The following is a 24,419-nucleotide window of genomic DNA, read 5'->3' as shown; positions in this document are numbered from 1 at the left end:
GAAATGTGTTCTCGAACCACGAGCAAAGACACAAACCTGGCTTGGAACCCAGAAGAAGTGGAATAGTCCAGCCACCAGGTCACCGAGCCTTGTTTTCACAGACAGCAAGTCAAATGTGATTTGCGTCTAGAGGTAGGTACAGCCTGGTCAGAGCTGTTTTGTCTCCTCCTCGCCTTTTGGAGGCAGCCGCCAGCGTGGGTGGGGGGTGGGGTGGGGGGACTACGCCCCTTCAGGACTGTTCTAGAGAGATTTTCAAGGCAACTGCTTGGCAGCTCTGGGACACAGCCAGCGACCGCCCCGTCTGAGTGACCGGTGGCCGGCGGGTTTCCTGGCGGCGGCTCCTGCATGAAAGGCTTGCTGTTTCCTGCCAGAGCTGCCGGGATCCCTCCGCGAGTGTTGCATTTTGCGACTAAGAACAAAACGTCTTCTGTGGAAAGCTGAAAAGAGACGGCTGGGCGGCCCAGGAGACAACCTAGCTTGGTGTCTGGGCCGTTCGTCTTGCTTTGAGGTGGGGATCGCCTGGCGTCTCCTGGCCGAGGATCAGGCGCCTGGAGGAGCAGCCACGCACCGACCTGCAGCTGGCCTGTCCCCGCCGCACCTTCAGGTAACCCTCTCTGCCTGTGCCGCCTGGACGGCCACCCTTGGCGGCCACCTCACACACACGCGGCCACCGGGCACCTGGCCAGGTTTTAGAGATACGTTCCTTTGCACGGGGAAAGCAAGATACTCGACAGATTTACACCCACCCCACCCCCAGGTGATTGCTAGAAGGAATGCAGAATGATAAGAACCAGAGAGCCAGGGGACACGCAGCACCACTAGAGGCTAAGAGGCTAAGAGATCCGGGGGCAGGGGGACCCGGCGCCGGAGAGATGCTGAGATTAAAAACTGCCTGTGGGAACAGAGGCCGAGGGCCATGAAGAAATGTGGGCGAGCTGCCTGCGGGCTGGAGGACAGCCCGGGACCCAGGGGCTGCAATTTCTTCTGCCCTGGAAGAGCATCAGAGGCAAAATGTGGGCTTCCTTTCCCTTTGGCCGGATCTTTTTTTAAATTGAGATAACAATTAGATATAATTAGCTGATAACACTGTGAGAGGCTGAGGTGGGACAGAGTCAGCGTGACATGTTTAACTGTTGCAATACGATTTCAACAATTGTGTTAGCTGACTCTCACGTCCTGTAGGTGCCATTGTGTGTTTGTTTGGCCGGATTTTTTTGTTGGTTTTTTTTTTTTTTTTTTTTTAGGGCCGCGTGCATATGCAAGTTCCCAGGCTAGGGGTCGAATCAGAGCTTTGTCGAGGGCTACACCACAGCCACAGCAAGGCTGGATTCGAGCCATGTGACCTACACCACAGCTCACAGCAACACCAGATCCTTCACCCACTGAGTGAGGCCAGGGATCGAACCCACATCCTCATGGATACTAGTCAGGCTCCTAACCCACTGAGCCACAAGGGGAACTCCCGGGGTGGGGGGTTGGTTCCCCCGGCCAGAGGTTGAACCTCTGCCACAGCAGTGACCCAAGACCCAGCGGCAACACTGCCAGGTCCTTAACCTACTGAGCCACCAGGGAGCTCCGCCATTGCTTTTTCGTTTGGAAGAACAATTACCAGTTAGTCTCTTAGCAACCTTGAAATTTCCCTTCCAGCAGCAGTTGAGTATAATCAACAAGGGCTGAGTTAGCTCTCCAGAATGTTTTCAACTACGTGTTGCAACTTTGCATCCTTAAAGCCTCTCAATTTCCCCACCCCCTACCTCCTGGGAACCACTGCCCGCCCCTCTGTTCTTTCTCTGTATCTTTCTTATGGAAAGTTTTCTCTGCTAACAGGGAGCCCATAGGAAGAAAAACATGCTGTGCTTTTAGGCATAAATCCCTGCATTGAGTGGAACGAAAAACAACCACACTCCTTCATGTAGCGAAATACAGACCACCGATCTTCAAATCAGACCAAACCTTGTAGGAAATTAACCCCGTCAGTGAGTTTAGCATATAATCACAACTCTAACCAGTCAGGTGGAACGAATAGAACCAGTCATTGCCCAGAAGCGTCAGAAACTGCCCATAAGATGCTTTTTTCCCGAGAGGAAAAAGACTAAGCAGCTATCAAGAAAAAAATCATATCTACTTTATGCTATGTTATAAATTCATGCATAATGCATGTGTATTGTGTTTTATATTGTACGTCTCTGTATACATATGTAATACATAATATGGGTAGGATATTATACATTTAAAATGTATGTTATCTCATATATAAATATGTCAAAATCAGTGTGCCCATAGACCTTCTAAGAAGCCAAAAATCACACGAGGGAACAAACGAGGGCTTGTGTACATGCCAGCGGTATGAAAAGAATGCATCTCCAGCCTTCCTCCTCTGCTCTTTTTGTGATAAGCCGTCAAAGCCACCTGCTTGTTACAACAGCTCGGGGAGCTCCCTCTGTGGCTCAGAGGGTTAAGAACCCCACACAGTCTCTGTGAGGGTGTGGGTTCGATCCCTGGCCTTGCTCAGTGGATTAAAGATCCTACATTGTCGAAAGCCGTGGTGTAGCTGCAGTTCTGATTCAGTCCCTAGCAACGTCCATATGCTGCAGGTGTAGCCATAAAAAGGAAGAAAAAAAAAGGGGGGAGTTCCCGTCGTGGCTCAGCAGTAACAGACCCAACTAGTATCCATAAGGATGCAGATTTGATCCCTGGCCTCGCTCAGTGGGTTAAGGATCCGGCGTTGCCATGAGCTTCAGTGTTGAGCTGCAGTGTAGGTTGTAGACATGGTTTGGATCTGGTGTGGCTGTGGCTGTGGTGTAGCCCGGCAGCTATAGCTCTGATTTGACCCCTAGCCTGGGAACTTCCATGTGCCAGGTGTGGTGCCTAAAAATGTGTGTGTGTGTGTGTTTGGATAGGGAGTTCCCTGGTGGCTCAGCAGGTTAAGGATCAAGTGTTGATACTGCTGAGGCTCTGCTTATGGCAGGTTTGATCCCTGGCCTGGGATATATGCAGAATGCAGTCCACTATTATAAATATTATAATACATATAAATATATACATTTATAACATAAATAGCATAAATATAAAACATAAAGGAGTATCATTCAGCCATAAACAGGAAGGGAATTCTGACAGAGGCGACAACATGAGTGAAGCCAAAGGACAGTCTTGTCAGGGGAATAAGCCAGACACGAAAGGACAAAGACTGCGATTCCGGCTGTGTGAGGTCCCTTGAAGACTCACCTGCACAGAGATGGAAAGTCGTAGGGTCTGTTCCAGGGGCTGGGGGGGCAGAAGGGGGAGTCGGCGCTGGATGGGGACAGGTTCTGGATGATGTGAGGTTTGCACAACAGAATGAATGCGCCCTCCACGCCGCGGATTGTGTGCTTAAAAATGGCTAGGATGGGAAAGTTCTTTATGCCAGCGTACCACGATTACAAATAAAACATACGGGGACTTCCCGTTGCAGCTCAGCAGGTTAAGAACCCCACATGGTGTCCATGAGGACGTGGGTTCCATCCCAGGTCTTGCTCAGCAGGTCAAGGCTCTGGCGTTGCTGTGAGCTTAGGTGTAGGTCACAGATGCGGCTCGGATCCCCAGTTGCCGTGAGGTGTGGTGTAGGGCTGCACCTGCGGCATATGGAAGTTCCTGGGCTAGGGGTGGCGTCAGAGCTGCAGCTGCCCGTCTACACCACAGCCACAGCAAGACTGGATCTGAGCAGCATCTGCGACCTACACCACAGCTTGCGGCAATGCCGGATCCTTAACCCACTGAGCAAGGCCAGGGATGGAACCTACATCCTCATGGAGACTAATTCAGGTCCTTAACCTGCTGAACCACAGCAGGAACTCCTATTCTTTTTTTTAAAATAGTCTTTTCCACGATGCTTTATCACAGGATACTGAATGTAGCTCTCTCTCCCATGGGAGCTTGTTTATCCGTTCTGGGTATAAGGGTTTGCATCTGCTAACCCCAGACTCCCAGTCCAACCTCCCCGACAACCTCTCCCCCTTTGTGACTTTTTAGCAGTAGTTTTAAGATGTTACCAATAAGCATCAGAGAAAGTGGAGTTCCCGTCGTGGCTCAGTAGTTAAACGCATCCGACTAGGAACCATGACGGTGCAGGTCCGATCCCTGGCCTTGCTCTGTGGGTTAAGGATCCGGTGTTACCGTGAGCTGTGGTGTAGGTCACAGATGTGGCTCAATTCTGGCATTGCTGTGGTTGTGGTGCAGGCAGGCGGCTACAGCTCCGATTCAACCCCTAGCCTGGGAAACTCCATATGCCTCGGGTGCGGCCCTAGAAAAAACAAACCAAAAAAGCATCAGAGAGAGGCTAACATCTGCTTCTTGTTACAGGTGTAACTCTTCCTGAGCTGGTTCATTTTCCGCTGCCTCTGTTCATATAAACCTTTTTATTTCTTACAGGAAATATAAGAAACGGGAGGACATGTTACATCTGGGCAGTTCTTGGTAAGATGGGATCCTGTGCCGTTGTGAGGTCCTGTCTTTCTCAGCAAGCAGTGATGACAAAGTGACCTTTTCCAGTGAGTGACCGATGGTGCCTTGTGACGATCCGGCATGAGGTTCACGATCAAAACCACAGGATCCACGAGCCTCCCCTACCTGGGAGGTACCCCAGACCCCTGCCGAAGGAATTCCGTTTCCTTCTCATCGAGCTGCGTATCAAGTCCTGCCACGGGCCAGGTGTCTGCTTTTCCTGGAAGCCCAGGATGCAAACTGCATCGGACTCAGATTTCCATCTTTTTCCTTCTCCTTCTCCTCCTCCTTCTTCTTCCTCTTCTTCTTCTTCCTTTTTTGTTGTAGGGCCACAGGTGCAGCGTATGGAGGTTCCCAGGTTAGGGGTCCAGTTGGGGCTGCAGCCGCCAGCCTACGCCACAGCCACAGCCACGCGGGATCCAAGCCACGTCTGTGACCTACAACACAGCTCGTGGCAACCTCGGATCCTTAACCCACTGAGCAAGGCCGGGGATCGAACCCCCATCCTCGTGGATCCTAGGCGGCTTCGTTTCCGCTGAGCCACGACGGGAACGCCATCCACCCTTATTTCTTGGGGTTGGGGATTGGAACATCGTTGACTTGCTCTTTATGGGCCTGCCCAACTGGGCATCCATAAAGCGATGAGTTCTTTTTAATTTCAAAAACAAGAAGAAAAAAAAAAAAAAACCTAACAGGTGCATTCAAACGCTTCAGACCTGGGATGACCCTGCCGACGTGCCCTAAAACGGTGACCCCCAACTTCCCCCTTTACAGAAGTCGTGCCAATGGAATGGACAGCAGTGGGAGGAAGGCTTGTCTGGGATGCTGTCTTTCAGGAGCGGGCTGGCCCTGACCATCGGCGTGCTTCTGGGTTCGAAGCCCTCGGCTTACGGCGATTTGTCCGCCTCCCGTCCAAACATCCTTCTTCTGATGGCGGACGATCTGGGCATCGGAGACCTTGGCTGCTATGGCAACCACACCATAAGGCAAGGGGCAGAGAACGGCTTGTCTGGGACCTTGGTCCGAAGGGCGCGGATAAAGCATCCCGGCCTTGGGCCTCGCCATTCCCACTTGACGAGATTCTGCACTCCCGCCATCCTTGCTGGGAACACCCTTGACCCAGCTCACATCCCTCCCATGTGTGAACAGTCACACGCCACGATTTAAGAGGAGGTCCCTCAGCACAGTCTAAGGCAGGCAATGTTGCGTATTTTAAAAAGTTTTTCATTTTAAAATTAAATAAGTGGGGAGTTCCCTTCGTGGCTCAGCAGTTAACAAACCTGACAAAGATCCGTGAGGATGTGGGTTCGATCCCTGGCCTCACTCAGTGGATTAAGGATCCTGTGTTCCATGAGGTGCGGTGTAGGTTGCAGACACGGCTCGGATCTGATGTGGCTGTGGCTGTGGCTGTGGTGGAGGCCGGCAGCTACAGCTCCAATTCGACCCCTAGCTTGGGAACCTCCATATGCCGCAGGTGTGGCCCTAAAAAGCAAAAAAAAAAAAAAATTAAATAAGCGGCTATGGCAACAATGCCAGAGCCTTAACTCCATGCACCCCAAGAGCTCTCCTAGACAAGGGTTCTTATTTTATTGTTTATTTATTTTAATGTAAAAAAAAATTTTGTACAGCCGCACCTGTGGCATAGGGAAGTTCCCTGGCTAGGGGTCGAATCAGAGCCACAGCTGTGACCTATGCCACGGCCATGGCGATGCAAGATCGGAGCTGCGTCTGCGACCTATGCCACACAGCTCACGGCCACGCTGGATCCTTAACCCACGGAGCGAGGCCAGGGATTGAACTCACATCCTCACGGATACGAGTTGGGTCCTTAACTCACTGCGCCACAACAGGAACTCCTCTTTTTAATTAAAAAAATTGTTGAATTAAAACTTAGTGGACTTACAATGTTGTGCCAATGTCTGCTGTACAGCGAACTGACCCAGTCATTCATATATAGCCAATCCCTCTCTCGTATCATCTTCCATCATGGTCTATCCCAAGAGACTGGATAGAGTTCCCTGTGCTGCACAGCAGGACCTCAAAGGCTCATCCATTCTCCATGTCATAGTTTGCTTCTACGAACCCCAAGCTCCCCGTCCATCCCACTCCCTCCCCCTCCCCCTTGCAACCTCAAGTCTGTGACCCACTGGACAATGCTTTTTAAAGCACTGCTATTGTCTGTAAGCCAACGGCCGATTTCTAGGTTCCATCACCCTCCAACCTCCATCCACCACGCCACGTCTGCACGCACACACACATGCACACACACATGCACGCACGCATGCATGATTCCAGCGCCCCCTGTTGAAAATCTCTGTGCCGCAGGGAGTTCCCTTCATGGCTCAGCTCTTAAAGAACCCAACGAGGATCCAAGAGGATGTGGGTTCTATCCCTGGCTTTGTTCAGGGGGTTAAGGATCTGGCATTGCTGGGAGCTATGGTGCAGGTGGCAGCCACAGCTCTGATCCCGTGGTGCTGTGGCTGTGGTGTAGAAACGGCAGCTGCAGCTCTGACTCAACCCCTAGCCTGGGAACCTCCATATGCTGCAGCTTCGGCCCTAAAAAGAAAAAAAAAAAGACCGACTCCTATATGAGAAATCATCTTGGACTCTCTCAGTTCTGGATATTTTATCGTGTCCCTCTCAGCACCAGGAGTCTTTTGTGCAAACCTAGGGCACAGTCATGGAGTCGATGCCTCTGCGCTGACTTGCATGACTGGCCCCTGCCTTTGGTCACTGTTAAGAATATGCCCATGTTGGCGTTCCCTGGGCGGGGGGGGCCTTGGGTTGAGGATGGGACGTTGTCACTGCAGCAGGGTGGATTCCATCCCTGGCCCAGGAAGATTTTTATGCCACAGGTGCAGGCAAAAAAAAACCCCAAACAAACACATGGATGTGTTTATTGCTGATGGTAGATTTTTATGCAGTGCAATGGAACAGGGATGCTTCTGGGGGAAACACCTGGATGGGTGTTGGCTGCGGGATCCACGCTCATGCTTCCTCCTGCAGGACGCCAAACATTGACCGCCTCGCCGCGGACGGCGTGATGCTCACCCAGCACCTCGCGGCAGCTTCACTGTGCACCCCGAGCAGAGCCGCTTTCCTCACGGGCAGATACCCACTCCGATCAGGTGCGTCCATGCTAACTGAGCCTGGGACGGGCACCTGCAGTTCCTTGAATAAAGGCTGGATTGATTCCTCAGTACCGTGGGGAGGAACGCTCTGGGTCCCCCATACTGTGTTTTTGAATTTTTTTAATTCTTTTATCAGAGTTGATTGCCAGTGTAGTACCAATTTCTGCTGAACAGCAAAGTGACCCAGTCAGACATAGACACACATTTCTTTTTTAATATTATCGTCCATCACGGTCTCTCCCAAGAGAATGGATCGAGTTCCCCGTGCTGTACAGCTGCACCTCATGGCTTATCCATTCACAAGCCTGTGAGTCTGTTTCTGTTCTGCAGACAGGTTCATTTGTGCCGTATTTTAGAATCCACCTGTAAGTGATCTCCTGTGGTCTGTGTAAGTGATCTCCTGTGGTCTGTGTCTTTCTCTGTCTGACTGACGTCCCTTAGCATGAGAAACTCTAGTTGCAACTATGTTGCTGCACTTGGCATGATTTCATTCCTTTTTACGGCTGAGTAATATTCCATTGTGTGTATGCACCACATCTCCTTGATTCACTTTTCAATTTTTTTATTATTAATTTTTTATTGGCAGAATGAGTTTTATTTATTTTTTTATTATTTTTATAATGATTTTTATCTTTTCCATTAGAGCTGATTGACAGTGTCCTGTCCATTTGCTACTGCACAGCAAGGTGACGCCGTCACACAGACATGCACACGTTCTTTTTTCTCACAGGCTCATGCTCCATCCAAGCGACGAGACACAGTTCCCAGGGCTACACAGCAGCATCCCACTGGACCACATCTTCTTTATCCATCCCTCTGTCGATGGACATTTAGGCTGATTCCATGTCTTGGCTATTGTGAGCAGTGCTGCTATGAAAAAGGGCTGCAGGCATCTTTTCAAATGATGCTTTTCTCTGGATAGATGCCCAGGAGTGGGATGGCTGGATCGTATGGTGGTTCTACATTTTGCTTTTTAAGGAGCCTTCATACTGTTCCCCACAGGGTTCCAGCCATTGACATTCCCCCCAACGCTGTGAGCTTCCACTTTAAAACGTTGCACTAGATGTCTTGCCTGTAACAGAGACAGGAGGAGTTACATCCGTGGCTCCCAAACTTTTCAGCTCATGAGAAACCTGTGGGGGATCTTTCAACCATTCCAAATTCCACCCCAGACCAACGAAAATCACAGTTTCGGGAATGACAACCAGGTCGGAGAATATTGGGAAGCTCCCCGCACGATACCAACGTGCAGACACGTTTGAGAAGCGCTGGATGCGATCAGCAGTGGGATGAAATCAGAAAATCAGTTTTTTCCTTTTGAAACATTTTACCAGGATATAGCTGACTTACAGAGTTGTGTGAGTTTCAGGAGTACAGCAAAGTAGATCCGTTCCCAAAACATCATTTTTATGTATCCATTCCCATAAAATCATTTTTCATTCTCCTTTCTTTTTTATTTATTTCTCTTTTGGTTTGTCACTTTCTTTCTTTTCTTTTTTTTGGTCTTTTTAGGGCCACACCCACGGCATATGGAAGTTCCCAGGCCAGGGGTCGAATCGGAGTGGTAGCTGCCGGCCTGCACCACAGCCACAGCAACACCAGATTCGAGCCATGGCTTCGACCTGCACCACCGCTCACAGCAACGCCAGATGCTGTACCCACCGAGTGAGGCCAGGGCTCGAACCCCTGTCCTCATGCATACGAGTCAGGTTTGTTACCAGTGAGTCACAGCAGGAACTCCTTGGTTATCAGTTTCAACATAACAGAATAACAGCACAACTTTTTCAAGGAATGAATCATTTTTTTTTTTTTTTTTTTTTTGCTGCCAAAAAATAAAACCAGGAGGCAACTGGTTTTATTCCAGCAGGAAGTGAATGTTCAGTTTAATGCTGAAGAATGGTGATGTTCCACAGATCATCCGTGGTTACAAATAAGACTAATGATAAAAACTGGTGTTTGAGAAGCTGCCACCGCGCCACGTTTAGGATCCGGGCCTGTCCCTGCAGTGGCTCAGCTTCGATCCCCGGCCTGGGAACGTCCACGTGCTGGGGGTGCAATGGAAAAAAAAACAAAACAAAACCTTGATGTTTGATTGTAACATTTCTTGGAAAATGATTCATGACAGGTATGGTTTCCAGCACCGGCTCGCGTGTTCTGCAGTGGGTGGCAGCCTCCGGAGGCTTGCCACCAAATGAGACGACATTTGCAAAAATATTGAAGGACAAAGGCTACGTGACTGGACTTGTGGGTATGTACAGCCTCTCAGTTCTACGTGCATTTCTCTTTTTGGACATGTTTTAAAGTTTTATGGAAGTAGAGTTGATTTATTTTATTTTATTTTATTTTTGGTCTTTTTGCCTTTTCTAGGGCCGCTTCCTACAGCATATGGAGATTCCCAGGCTAGGGGTCGAATCAGAGCTGTAGCCACCATCCTATGCCAGAGCCACAGTAACGCGGGATCAGAGCCGCGTCTGCAACCTACACTACAGCTCACGGCAACGCCGGATCCTTCACCCCCTGAGCAAGGCCAGGGATCGAACCTGCAACCTCGTGGTTCCTAGTCGGATGCGTTAACTACTGCGCCACGACAGGAACTCCTGAAGTCGAGTTGATATACAAGGTTGGGATACTTTCTGCTGTACTGCAAAGAGATTCAGGGATTCATGTCCACACATCCATTCTCTTTCAGATTCTTTTCTCACACAGATGATCACAAAACATTGGGTCGCGTTCGCTGTGCTAGACAGCAGGTCCCCATTGGCCCATCATTCCATAGACCTCAGGGTGCACCTGCCAACCCCACACCCCCCATCCATCCTCCCCCACCCGTCCTCTTTGGTCACCATAAGATTGTTTTCAAAGGCTGTGAGTTTGTTTCTGTTCTGCAAATACGTTCATATGTCTCCTTTTAAAACTTTTAACAAATTTTCAAAAAGTTGTTTTGGAATAGAGTTGATATTATAAAAGGCTGCGATCCTTTCTGCTGGACAACAAAGTGACGCATTCTCTTTCAGCTTCTTTTCCCACGTAGATGAGCACAGAATATTGGGGAGAGGTCCCAGTGCTGGACGGCAGGTCCCCAATGCCCATTACTTTCACATGGAGGTTACAGTCAACTATAAAAGTACCGAAATGAAATAGTTGGGTCATCGTCCATTCCCCTCTAAAGGGGAAACCCACCACTCATTGGGACATGATGTGATGACCCTGGTTGCTTGGGGCAAAGCAGGTGCTCAAGAAATCTCAGCTGGGCCGCTCCTTGGTGGCCTGGCGGTTAAGGATACTGTTGTGGCAAGGGTTCGATCCCTGGCCTGGGAATTTCTGCCTGCCGTGGGGGAGGCCAAAAACTTAAAAAATAATAATAATACAATAAAGTGAGAGACATGGGATTCTGCTTTAAAAAAAAAAAGAAAAGAAAAACACATCAGCTCCATGCCATGTGGCATTTCATACAGTTTGCTGGTGCACCATGATAAAAATACTTAGAAAAAATGCTTCTAATTTGACTACATTACCAAAAATTTCCATCATGCTGCTTTTCCTGTTTTCAGCCTGGAAATGTGACTGCATGCAGTTCCCGTCATGGCTCAACGGGTTAAGGGCCTGATGTCTCTGCGAGGATGTAGGTCCAATCCCTGGCCTCGCCCCGTGGGTTAGGGATCCAGCACTGCCACGGGCGGTGGTGCATGTCGCAGGGGCAGCTCGCATCTGGGGCTGCTGTGGTTGTGGTGTAGACCGGCAGCTGCAGCTCCGATTGGACCCCTAACCCGGGAACATCCATATGCCGCAGGTGTGGCCATAAAAAGACAAGAAAGAAAAGAAAGAAACGGGGCTGCCCAGCTCAGACCCTTCCTCTCTGCTTCCGTAAAATGCATGCTCATGTTTCTTTTTCTTTCTTTTTCTTTTTTTTTTTTTTTTTTTTTTTGGTCTTTTTGCCTTTTCTAGGGCCACTCCCGCGGCATATGGAGGTTCCCAGGCTAGGGGTTGAATCGGAGTTGTAGCCACCAGCTTACCCCAGAGCCACAGCAACGCGGAATCCGAGCTGCATCTGCAGCCTACACCACAGCTCACAGCAACGCCGGATCCTTCGCCCACTGAGCAAGGCCAGGGATCGAACCCGCAACCTCATGGTTCCTGGTCGGATGCGTGAACCACTGCGCCACGATGGGAACTCCTTCATGCTCATGTTTCTAAACGTCAGCACATCACGTCACATGCAGAACGAAGTAACGTCAGGGACGACGGTTTCTTGAAAAGGGACCCCCGTTGTTGTCGCTCTCACGTTGTAGGGATAATTTTCACTGAGGATCGTTTATTGACCACAAAGAACAGGCCTAACTTCTTTAGCCCCTGAAACATCCAGCCCACAGAGTGACGGCTCTTCCTCTGGACATCCCATGAGGTTTCGGGGACAACAGACACCACTGGGTTGAGAAGACACGACACCGTCTCTGTCCACACCCCGGTCGAGACAGAACAGAAACCAGGCATCTCTCACGGCCTGACCCTGAATGTTGGGCTCTGTAAAACCTGCCTCCCACCACGATCCCCGCGGTTGTTACAGGGAATCAGAGGCGGAGGGTCACGTCTAAAGGCGGAACATCTTTGCTCAAGCTGGTCACTTCAGAGGACGTTTTCCAGAGCCCCCTGACCACAGCGTACCTTGCTTTTCACTCGCCCACAGACCGTGGCAAAGTCGGGGGTAGGGGATGGAATAGGGGGTCCCTGAAGACAGCAGGTCCTGAATGCCAAAACCTGCAAACATGACCGTCTGTGGAAAAAAGAGTCTTTGCAGGTGTGAGGAAGGGAAGGGTCTGAGAGGAGGTCCTCCTGGATGAGGGGTCCCTCCCTCCAAGGACAGAGTCCCCCTAAGAGACAGAGAGGAGACCCAGAGACAGAGGAGAAGCCACGGGAAGGGTCTGAGAGGAGGTCCCCCTGAATGAGGGGGGCCCTCCCTCCAAGGACAGAGTCCCCCTAAGAGACAGAAGAGGAGACCCAGACACAGAGGAGAAGCCATGGGAAGACGGAGGCAGAGACGGGAGGGAGGCGGCCACCAGCCCAGGGCCACCTGGAGCCCCCAGAACCTGGAAGAGGCAGGAAGGACCCTGCCCTGGAGCCTCTGTAGGGAGCATGGCCCTGGGACCCCTTGACCTCAGACGTCTGGCCCCCGGGATGGGGGAGTGTGCATTTGTACTATTTTAAGCAATACGTAATGGTCCTTTGTTCCAGCATCACAGGAATGTTGCCAGCCAGCATCCTCAGTCCCCTGAAACAAGCTGACCAGGTCATGGTGCAAATACCAGCAAACGCCACCCCCGCCCCAGCGCCCTGCAGAGGGCCCAGGACGCGGCACACGCGCCACACCCACTGCCCCGGGGCCGGTGCTCACATCTGCGTCCCTTCTGCCTTTCAGGCAAATGGCATCTGGGTCTCAACTGCGAATCGTCCGAGGACCACTGCCACCATCCCCTCAACCACGGCTTTGACCTTTTCTACGGGATGCCGTTTTCCATGATGGGCGACTGTCTGCCCTCGGACATCTCGGAGAAGCGGGTGATCCTGGAGCGCCAGGTCAACGTCTGCTGCCACATCGTGGCCCTGGCCGCCCTCACGCTCGCCCTGGGGAAGCTGACCCGCCTGACACCCGGCTCCTGGACCCCGGTCGTCTGCTCAGCCCTCGCGGCCGCCTTGCTCTTCCTGTGCTCCTGTGTCCTGAGTCCCCTGATCGCGCACGCGGACTGCTTCCTGATGCGAAATCGCACCATCACGGAGCAGCCCATGCGCTTCCACCGAACCACGGCCCTTATGCTCAGAGAGGTCTCCTCCTTCCTCAAAAGGTGAGGGTCCAAGGTCAGCCTCGGCTGCGCGTTTCACGTCCCGATGGACGTGCCTTTGGAACTTTCTTCTTCCCTGATGGGTAGCGGGCTCAGGCCAGGGTCCTGTTTCCGAAAGCCGATTTTCGATGAAGGTGGGGCCATGCATGATTTTCACGGGGACCCAACGCGACCCATTAAAACAAGTGACCAGGGGTCTCAACTTGACTTCTCTCCCTCCTGTTTTGGAGCCAGTCCCACGCTGTCACCACCCTCTGACCGTCACAGGCTGCATCTAATGAACCTATCAATCTGCTGGCAATAAAGTCTAAGGTTTGTTTTTTCTTTCGTTTTTTCCCTTTTCAGGCTGTACCTGCCACATGTGGAAGTTTCCAGGCTAGGGGTGGAATCAGAGCTGCAGATGCAGGTCTCCGCCACAGCCACACTGGATCCCAGCTACATCTGCCACCTACGCCACAGCTTGTGGCCACGTGGGATCCTTAACCCCCTGAGCCAGGCCAGGGATCGAACCTGCGTCCTCTCAGACACTCTGTCAGGTTCTTAACTTCCTGAGCCACAATGGGAACTCCTCAGTAGACTTTAGAAGGAAAAAACTTATCACTCATCATCGTGGCTCCGTGGAAATGAATCTGAATAGCAGCCGGGAGGATGCAGGTTTGATTCCTGGCCTCGCTCCATGGGTTAAGGATCAGGCATTGCCGTGAGCTGTGGGGTAGGTCGCAGAGGCAGCTCCAATCCCGCATGCCTGTGGCTGTGGTGGAGGCCGGCAGCTGCAGCTCTGATTCCACCCCTAGCCTGGGAACCTCCATATGTCGTGGGAGCAGCCCTAAAACACAAAACGAAACAAGAGAGTCATCACAGCCAATATTGCCCATCCCAGGCGCATTCCCAAATCAGTTGGTTGAGCAGAGGTACGCCTTTGCTTCTGGTGGGCAGAGCCACAGAGACGTATCCCAGCGAGGCCACGGCCAGGGAGAGAGACGTTTCACACATCCAGGAGCTCACGCGCTCATCTACCACAAAACAACTCCCGTCGTGTTACTTGTCTGTCTGCAGAAACAAGCAAGGACCGTTCCTCCTTTTCGTGTCCTTTCTGCACGTCCACAGCCCTCTTATCACCACAGAGCCCTTCCGAGGGAGGAGCCTCCACGGGCGGTACGGGGACAACGTGGAAGAGATGGACTGGATGGTGGGTAAGTGGCCTTTCCGGGGGCAACGCGAGGGTGCCACGTCGGCCAAGGGCAGCCGCAAGGAGACTGTAGAGAGAGGGGAGGGGACTGACTGTTGTTGTTTTCATTTCTTTCCTGGGAGTGGCATTGACTTACAATGGGGGTGAGTTTCAGGTGTCCAGCGAAGTGATTCAGTGATGCATAGACATCCGATCCTTTTCAGGTTCTTTTCCCACTCATGCAGGTTATTACGCAGTATTGAGGAGGTTACCCTGTGCCAGACAGTAGGTTCTTGTTACCTGTTTTATAGACAGCGTGTGACTATGTCAAGTCCATCCCTCTAAACTATCCCTCCGCTCACCCATGTTTTTTTTTTTAACTTGGTAACTTTTTTCCCTTGCCTTTCCCTGCCTTTTCTTTTCATGACAGCACCTGCAGCATATGGACCTTCTCCAGCCAGGAGTTGAATCCGAGCTACAGCTGCCGGTCTACACCACAGCCTCAGCAATGACAGATCTGAGCCATATCTGCGAACTACACCACAGCTCAGGCAACGCCGGATCCGTAACCCACGGAGTGAGCCCAGGGATCAAACCTGCCTCCTCATGGACCCGGTGTCGGGTTCTTAACCTGCTGAGTAACAATAGGAACTCCCACGTTTTTAACTTTTAAGCAGCATCCTTCACCCATGTTCCCCCCCTCCTCTCCACCTCCAATAGTCACCCATCTTTCTTCTGTTTTTGTGAGTTTGACTTTTTGATTCCACATGTAAGTAAGATGGTACAGGGTTTCTCCTTCTGTGTCTTCTGTGTTGCTCTTATCATGATACCTGCCAGGTGCATCCAGGTCCAGGCTGCGGCACAAGGCATGATTCCATTCTTTTTTACGGCTGAGTAATATTCCATTGTATGTATGGACCACCTCTTCTTGATCCATCCCTCTGTCAATGGACATTGAGGATCTTTGCTTGTCTTGGCTACTGTGACTAGTGCTGCTGTGAACACAGGGGTCCACGGATCTTTTTGAATTGCAGTTTTGTCTGGAGAGATGCCCAAGAGTGGAATGGCTGGATCATATGCTAGTTCTATATTTAGTTTTTTGGCGTCCATCACACATCCACAGTGTTGTCTGTTTTACATATAGTAGTGGCTATATGTTAATCTCGAACTCCTAATTTATCCCTCCCCCCTTGTCCCCACTTGTGATCATAAGTTCTCCATGACTCTCGGTCTGTTTCTGTTCTGGAGATGGGTTCATTTGTGCCATAGTTTAGCTTTCACATAGAAGTGATATGATACTTGTCTTCTCTGTCTGATGGACTTCACTTCGTATGAGAATCTCTGGTTTCATCCATGTGGCTGCCAATGGCACGATTTCATTCTTTTTCATGGCTGAGTAGTATTCCATTATGTACACACACCGCATCTTCTTTATCCACTCCTCTGTCGATGGATATTTAGGTGGCTTCCATATCTTGGCTTATTGGAAATAGTGCTGCTGTGAACATTGGGGTGTGTGGATCTTTAGCTCATGGAACACTAAGAAAACCAGAACCACTATGGAAGACTATTCTTCATTGATATGCATGCATTTCTGATGTCATTACCAGCCTCCTTCTTAGACTCTCCCCACCTACTCCCTCCCCTGTCCTTCTCCCTTTGGTAATATTTTGCCTCCCATTTAAGTTGCAGTACTTTGTTCTAGGCAGCATGAAGTGTTGTAGCCTTCCTAAGACTTTTTTGGAAACAGGTTGGGACCTACAGAAAGACATGGATCCCTGTTAGATCCAGGATGCTTCAAACACCACGATTAGATTCCTGTTCGCCCCCCATCATGCTGGAGGACTAAAGATATGCTGTCACTGAGTGTTCCCAGATGCTAAAGTGCACGCCGAAGAACTGGGTTTAAGACAGTCTTCGATTCTGACCGGCTCCTGCGCCTCTGTCCTTTGCAGGGCAGGTCCTGGATGTTCTGGACACAGAAGGTTTGAGTAACGGTACCCTGGTTTACTTCTCGTCTGATCACGGGGGATCCTTAGAGGCTCACTTTGGAAACCAGCAGTACGGCGGCTGGAACGGGATATACAAAGGTAATGACGAGGGGTTCCTAGACCCTTGTCTGGCTTCCTGACCTTTCCCAGCCCTTCCGCAGGACGGCGGCCACCTGCCTCGACAGAGATTTTGAAGATTCCAAAGACTCTTGCTTTTCTGGTCAGGGAGGAAATGCTATGTCACACTCAGATTTGATTTGTTTCTTTTCCTTTGCACCATTCAGTCAGTGTGGTTTCTCTGCGGAATGGCACAGCCTTGCCACTACATAATTCTAGAACCTGGCCAGCTCCTCAAAAAGAGAGCCAGTTTCAGACCTCTCGTTGTGGCTCAGTGGGTTAAGGACCCAGCGTTGCCCGCGAGGATGTGGGTTCGATCCCTGGCCTTGCTCAGTGGGTTGAGGATCCAGCATTGCCGTGAGCTGTGGTGTAGGTCGCCGACGTGGCTCAGATCTGGCGTGGCTGTGGCTGTGCTGCAGGCTGGCAGCTGAAGCTCCGATTGAACCCCTAGCCTGGGAACCTCCAAATGCCGTGGGTGTGGCCCTAAAAAGACAAAAAGAGACAAAAAGACAAAAAAAAGAAAAAATAATACACTTATATACTTATTTAAATAGGGAGTATATATATATATATATATATATATATACACACACACATACACACACTTGGGAATATATATATATATAAAGGAATAAATATATATTTATATATTTACATATTTATACTTGGGAATATATATATAAGGGAATAAGTATATATATATATGGAATATATATACACTTGGGAATACATATGGAATAATATTTATTTATATAGGGAATATATATATCAAGGGATAAATATATATTTATATAGGGAACACCTATCTATATACACTTGGGAATATATATGTATAAAAGGGGATAAATATATATTTATATATTTACATAGGGAATATATATATACTTGGGAATATATATGTATAAGGGAAAACTATAATAAATATGTATTTATTATTCCCTATAGGGATATAGGGAATATATACATATACACACTTGGGAACATATACAAGGAAATAAATAAATATATTTACATAGGGAATAGATACGTATTTAGGAGTACATATATATCTATACGTGGAGTGTGTTTGTGTATATATATACATACAAACTAAATACATTAGTCCCTTTTTTTTTTTTTTTTTTGTTTTTTTTTGCCATTTCTTGGGCCACTCCCACGGCATATGGAGGTTCCCAGGCTAGGGGTCGAATCGGAACTGTAGCCGCCAGCCTACGCCAGAGCCACAGCAACGTGGGATCCGAGCCTCATCTGCATCCTACACCACTGCTCACGGCAACGCCGGATCCTTAACCCGCTGAGCAAGGCCAGGGACCGAACCTGCAACCTCATGGTTCCCAGTCGGATTCGTTAACCACTGAGCCACAGCGGGAACTCCCATTAGTCCCTTCTTAAATCTTCTGATCTTAAGCCCTTTTCATCGCAAGATATCTCTTTCTTCACCCATTTTTTTTTTTTTTTTTTTGTCTTTTTAGGGCCACACCCGCGGCATATGGAGGTTCCCAGGCTAGGGGTCGAATGGAAGCTACAGCTGCCGACCTACGCCACAGCCACAGCCACAGCAACGCGGGATCCTTAACCCGTGGCACGAGGCCAGGGATCGAACCCGCCACCTCATGGTTCCCAGTGGAATTCGTTTCCGCAGCGCCATGACGGGAACTCCTCTTACCCCATATTGACAGCGTGGATTACACGGCTTTATTTCAAGGTGTTCCGCCACCCACTCGGCGATTTTTTTTTTCCCCCATTCCTCTGACGCCCCATTCCGCCCATCTGGGTGCTCGCCCACAGCAAAGGGCAGCCACGTGCGCACCGTCCCGGGCTGTGGAAGCACCACGTGCACCCGGGAATCTCTGAAACAGAGCTGGGGGTGGGGGGGCTTTGGGGTCTACAAGGCAAAGTCGTAAAAGCAGAGGAAGCTAAGGGATGGTTGCGGTGGGCAGAACACCGCCCCCCCCCCACGTCCACATCCCGACCCCCGTGGGGGGAGGGGACAGAAGACACCTCCCCCAAGACGTCTGGGATCCCCACGTGGTAGACAACCCACATCCGGATGAACAGGGACCATAAAATCGAGCCTCTGCCAGGGAGGAACGAAATGGCATCACGCCGTTTAAAGAGCGAGACGCAACGCCAGCAGAAAGCTTCCATCACCCAGGGCAGCATCCGCTCGGATTACCAACCATCATCTCTTCTGTTCACCTCTGACCCGCAGGTGGCAAAGGCATGGGCGGCTGGGAAGGCGGGATCCGCGTCCCCGGGATATTCCGGTGGCCTGGGGTGCTGCCGGCCGGCCGCGTGATCCAGGAGCCCACCAGCCTGATGGACGTCTTCCCCACCGTGGTCCAGCTGGGCGGCGGCCAGGTGCCGCACGACAGGTAGGGAGCAGCCCGCAGAAGGCCGTTCAGTTTTGTGCAGAATTTGTGCCGAGAAGGACACGTGTGTGAAATGTCACGGCCTCTCTTGCTCACCCAAGGGGTGCATGACATCCGTTATCTGCAAAAACACTGCAGGGCTGCCTCACACCTACGGGAGCTGACATCCTTTCATTTTATGTACAAAATGCTTTTGCTTCCCTTCCCCGGATGCTTCAGTGAAGCCGTGGGGGGTAAGGACCGCCGTCATTGAAATGCACCCGTGCATTTACTCAGGGTGCATCACAAGGCATGAATTTGGTGCCGTGGAAGGGGCTTTTCAGGATCCCTATTTTTCTTGCTTTAAAAATGATGGAGGCACAGTTTCCAATCTATCTCAGCAGTTAAGAGCCCCACAGAGTATCCATGAGGATGTGGCTTTGATCCCTGGCCTCCTTCAGGGGATGAAGGATCCAGTGTTGCCGCAAGCTATGGTGTAGGTCACAGATGCGGCTTGGATGCGGTGTTGTCGTGGCTGTGAGGTAGGCCAGCAGCTGCAGCTTGGATTCAGCCCCTAGCCTGGGAACTTCCATATGCCACAGGTGAGGCCCTAGAAAGAAAAAAAAAAATTATGGAGGAGTTTCCTGGTGGCCTAGCGATTAAGGATCCAGCACTGTCATGGCTGTGGCACAGGTTCAGCCCTTGCCCTGAGGGTGTGGCAAAATTATGAAAAATTTGGGGCAATAGAAAGAAAGTAAAAGTATTTTGTAATCTTGACAGTGTGAAGATAAATACATAATTTTGACTTATATATTGAGTTGGTTTTGTTTTTTGTTTTTTGTCTTTTTCTAGGGCTGCAGCCACGGCATATGGAGGTTCCCAGGCTGGGGGTCTAATTGGAGCTGTAGCTGCCAGCCTACCCCAGAGCCACGGCAACTCGGGATCCGAGCTGTGTCTGCAACCTACACCACTGCTCACGGCAACGCCCTATCCTTAACCCACTGAGCAAGGCCAGGGATCGAACCCACAACCTCATGGTTCCTAGTCGGATTCGTTAACCACTGTGCCACAACGGGAACTCCTGTTTTTTGTTTTGTTTTGTTTTGTTTTTTCTCTTTAATGGCTACACCTGCAGCATATGGCAATTCCCAGGATAGGGGTCAAATCGGAGCTGCAGCTGCCTGCCTACACCACAGTCACAGCCATGCCAGATCTGAGCTGCCTCTGTGACCTATGCCACAGCTCCCAGCAATACCGGATCCTTAACCCACTGAGCAAGGCCAGGAATTGAACCCACATCCTTGCAGACACTGTGACAAGTTCTTAACCCACTGAGTCACAATGGGAATTCTGAGAAATTTTTTTATGTTTGTACAAATATATAGCTACGGATATATACATGACATATCTATGTATATTTAGAAACCTTTCTGCATGGGCAAAATTTTAGTGGTTTTTCAGTGTTCTTTCAACTAGCCTCTTATGCATAGACATTAGCCGTATTCTTTTATTTATTTTTTTTTTATTTTTATTTTTTGTCTTTTTAGGGCCACACCCATGGCATATGGAGGTTCCCAGGCTAGGGGTTAAATCGGAGCTGTAGCTGCTGGCCTGTATCCCAGCCACAGCCACACCAGATCTGAGCCATGTCTGCGACCGACACCACAGCTCACAGCAGTGCCGGATCCTTAACCCACTGAGCGAGGCCAGGGATCGAACCCATATCCTCATGGATTCTAGTCAGGTTCAGTTCGTTAACCAGTGAGCCACGATGGGAATGCCTTATTCTTTTTTTTTTTTTTTTTAAGAAAACCCTGCTTTGTCATTTTACTGTGTATCATAATTATCATCTTCGTAAAAATCCCTAGAACTTCAATTCCTGGGCCCAAGTGGGTGGCCTTTTTCAGGTAACGCTCGTGACACATTGTTACCAAGCTGTTCCCGAGGCACTGACACTGGCCATATGGGAGAGTATCTACTTTAAAAAGAGTAGAATTTCATCTATTTAAATTATACATGTAATTTATGTATAAAGGACACAAATGTGTCATTGGAATGATACACGGAGGAGTTCCCACCATGGCTCAGCGGAAATGAAACTGACTAGTATCCACGAGGACATAGGTTCGACCCCTGGCTTTGCTCAGCGGGTTAATGATTTGGTGTTGCTGTGGCTGTGGTGTAGGATGGCAGCTACAGAGCTTCAATTTGACCCCTAGTCTGGGAATCTCCCTATGCTGCTGGTGTGGCCCTAAAAAGGCAAAAAAAAAAAAAAATTGTACATGGAATTTCTTTATTATATATATGAAGGAGCTGGATGTGTGTACATAGGCATACATATATCTGTGTGCTGTAAGTTCCATTGCTTTATCACTGCACAGGCTGATTATTTCAGACCTTTAGTTTACATTCTCCTGTTTTTTCTTACATTAAATATCATGTTTCTGGTTGATGTCTTTTACCTAACTGGCTGCTAATTTTTAAAATTAATTCATAGTATCTCGTTTGTGTTAAAAGTAGAAATTTGGGAGTTCCTGTCGTGGTTCAGTGGTTAATGAACCTGACTAGCATCCATGAGGATGTGGGTTCCATCCCTGGCCTCGCTCGGTAGGTTAAGGATCCAGCGTTGCCATGAGCCGTGGTGTAAGTTGCAGATGCAGCTTGGATCCTTTGTTTTTGTGGCTGTGGTGTAGACTGGTGGCTACAGCTCCAATTTGATCCCTAGCCTGGGAACCTCCATACGCCTCAGGTGCAGCCCTGAAAAGACAAAAGACAAAAAAGAAAAGAAATCTGTCCATCATGTGTATTGCAAATGTGTTTTGCTCAATGGTAACATAATTTCACCATATACTGTTGCCTGGTTATATACATATGTAGCCAGTGGTTATATGCATGCATATGTGTGTAAAAGATACATGCATACATGTGCATAGATACGTATATACACAGACACACATGTATATAAATATATGGATACATGGTATGTATAAATGGAAGTGAAACGATAATACGTTGTGGATATAGATGGTATAATATGCTATATATATATGCTGTGTATATATCATATCTATGCTATATGTATAATAGTATATGTATTATATACATTGAATATATAGCACATGTATTATGTCATAAATTTTATAAAAATGTATTTTTATAGAATGATATAGTGTATATGTTGAATATATAAACATACATATATTCACATATATGCATTTTATGTTATATATATATATGTATTTTATGTTATATATATATATATATGTATTTTATGTTATATATATATAACACATATTTTCTTTACTGTATATATAACAACACATATATATTTTTTCTTTAATACATATGTAAAAAATTAGTGAATCGATTCCAAGTCCTGTTGAGGAATGCAACCTATTCTATAATGCCTTAAAGCCAAACAGATGTTCCAGCGATGGGAGCCTATTTGAGAGTTCCCAGTCAGGTTGGGTGAACCCTTGCTTCAGTGCAGCAGGCTGGACCCTCCATGGTCTTTCGGCCAAAGGTGCTGTTTGCAGGCGAGCGGCGTGGGGCTGCCCTTGCTTTGCCACGGCTCCCGCCCACCCGCCTTCCCGCAGAACTGCCCTGAGCGCCACCCTGTGCTCCCGCCTGCAGGGTGATTGACGGCCGGGACCTGCTGCCTTTGCTCCTGGGGACCGTTCAGCACTCGGACCACGAGTTCCTGATGCATTACTGCGAGCGCTTTCTGCACGCAGCCCGGTGGCACCAGCGGGACCGTGAGTGGGCCGGGGGAGGGAGTCCCATCGGGGTCTCCTTTCTTGTTCTCCTGCTTCATTATGGCTTTCCTTCCTCCGTTATGTCCCTCTCTGTATCCTTCTTCTCGTGCCAGCAGCATCCCCTAACTGCCCATTGCCCTCTCCTTATGGGAAGGGAATTCTTACTTTAGGTCTAGGCAGGATTTGTGGGGTCATGTATGGCTTTCCTACCTCTCCCTGGGTGTGAATGAGCGACAGTTTTGTCCATCACACGCCCGCGCGCGCGCGCACACACACACACACACACACACACACAGAGTCACACTAACGTCATGACACACACCCTCGCACACACTCAGCTGGCCTAATCTTCCTCTTTCAACTCTCTTCTCTTAATCTAGAGACATGTTTCCATGTGTCTTTGTGACCCCAGCTCACAATTGCTGTGATAATGATCACTGTAATATAAGCCGCAACTGTGCCAACTGCATAATTTTTGAGACTAAAAATTTTCTGGGCCACTTTGGCCCCATGGTCCTTTGGCCCCATGAGCCACAATGGGAACTGTGAATTCCCATAACATTTTCATCACTCCAAAAGGAAACTCCAAACACATTAAATAATCACTCCCCCTCCCCCCACCCCTGGTACCAGAAAAACACTTCCTGTCTCTGTGGACTTGTCTGTTCTGGATGTTTCCTATCCATGGAATCACACACCATGTGTCCTTCTGGGTCTGGCTTCTCTCCCTGAGCATCATGAGTTCAAGGTCCATCCACATGGCAGTGTCAGAGCTTCACTCCTTTTCATGGCTGCATAATACTCCACTGTGTGGGTGGACCACGTGCTGCTTCTCTATCCATCCATCCATCATCCAACCATCCATCCATCCATCATCCAACCATCCATCCATCCATCATCCAACCATCCATCCATCCATCATCCAAGCATCCATCCATCCATCCTTGGACATGTGGGGAGTTTTCAGCTCCCAGCCAGTGTGTGAATAACTCTGCTCTCCATCAAGGCATCCTGCTTCTCCTCACCAACCGTCCCCAATTCTTGCCACTCCTGCAGGAGGGACAGTGTGGAAAGTCCACTTTGTGACCCCAGTGTTCCAGCCAGATGGAGCAGGTGCCTGCTATAACAGAATGGTCTGCCCATGCTTCGGGGACCAGGTCACACACCATGAGCCCCCTCTGCTGTTTGACCTCTCAAGAGACCCTTCTGAGGCCCACCCCCTCACACCAGACACGGAGCCGTTGTTCCATCAGGTCGTGGAGAGGGTCAAAGAGGCCGTGCGGGACCACCAGCAGACACTCAGTCCGGTCCCGCTGCAGCTGGACAGGCTGGACAATGTGTGGAAGCCGTGGCTCCAGCCCTGCTGTGGTCAGTTCCCCCTCTGCTGGTGCGATCGGGAGGCTGACCCCCAATAGCTGCCCGACCCAGAAAGCTGGGTTCCTGATCTTCCCTGCGGTCCAATAAAATGTCACTGTGAAGTGACATCACCGGCTTGTGTGGGGCTGTGCTGTTTCACCAGCTCTAAAGGGGAAGGTGGTACCCAACTCAGGTTCGGCGGCTCACGGATCAAGAATTCAACACTGAGGAGTT

General features: G+C 49.6%; 1 protein-coding gene across 3 annotated transcripts; it reads left to right on the top strand.

Annotated features, from left to right (window-relative positions):
• ARSE (arylsulfatase E (chondrodysplasia punctata 1)) lies at positions 5 to 24,319 on the top strand. 3 transcript variants are annotated; one of them, XM_021079485.1, is made up of 12 exons: positions 5 to 132; positions 372 to 604; positions 4,411 to 4,455; positions 5,319 to 5,468; positions 7,489 to 7,610; positions 9,739 to 9,861; positions 13,027 to 13,450; positions 14,504 to 14,640; positions 16,571 to 16,705; positions 18,936 to 19,098; positions 22,708 to 22,829; positions 23,886 to 24,319. In XM_021079485.1, the coding sequence occupies exons 3-12, from the start codon at positions 4,433 to 4,435 to the stop codon at positions 24,242 to 24,244; spliced, it is 1,758 nt and encodes a 585-aa protein (XP_020935144.1). In that variant the 5' UTR covers positions 5 to 132; positions 372 to 604; positions 4,411 to 4,432; the 3' UTR covers positions 24,245 to 24,319.

This window comes from Sus scrofa, chromosome X (genome assembly GCF_000003025.6).
Source record: "Sus scrofa isolate TJ Tabasco breed Duroc chromosome X, Sscrofa11.1, whole genome shotgun sequence".
Classification (NCBI taxonomy): domain Eukaryota; kingdom Metazoa; phylum Chordata; class Mammalia; order Artiodactyla; family Suidae; genus Sus; species Sus scrofa.
The sequence above is the reverse complement of the archived record's forward strand: the minus strand, read 5'-3'. Positions and strand labels throughout refer to the sequence as shown.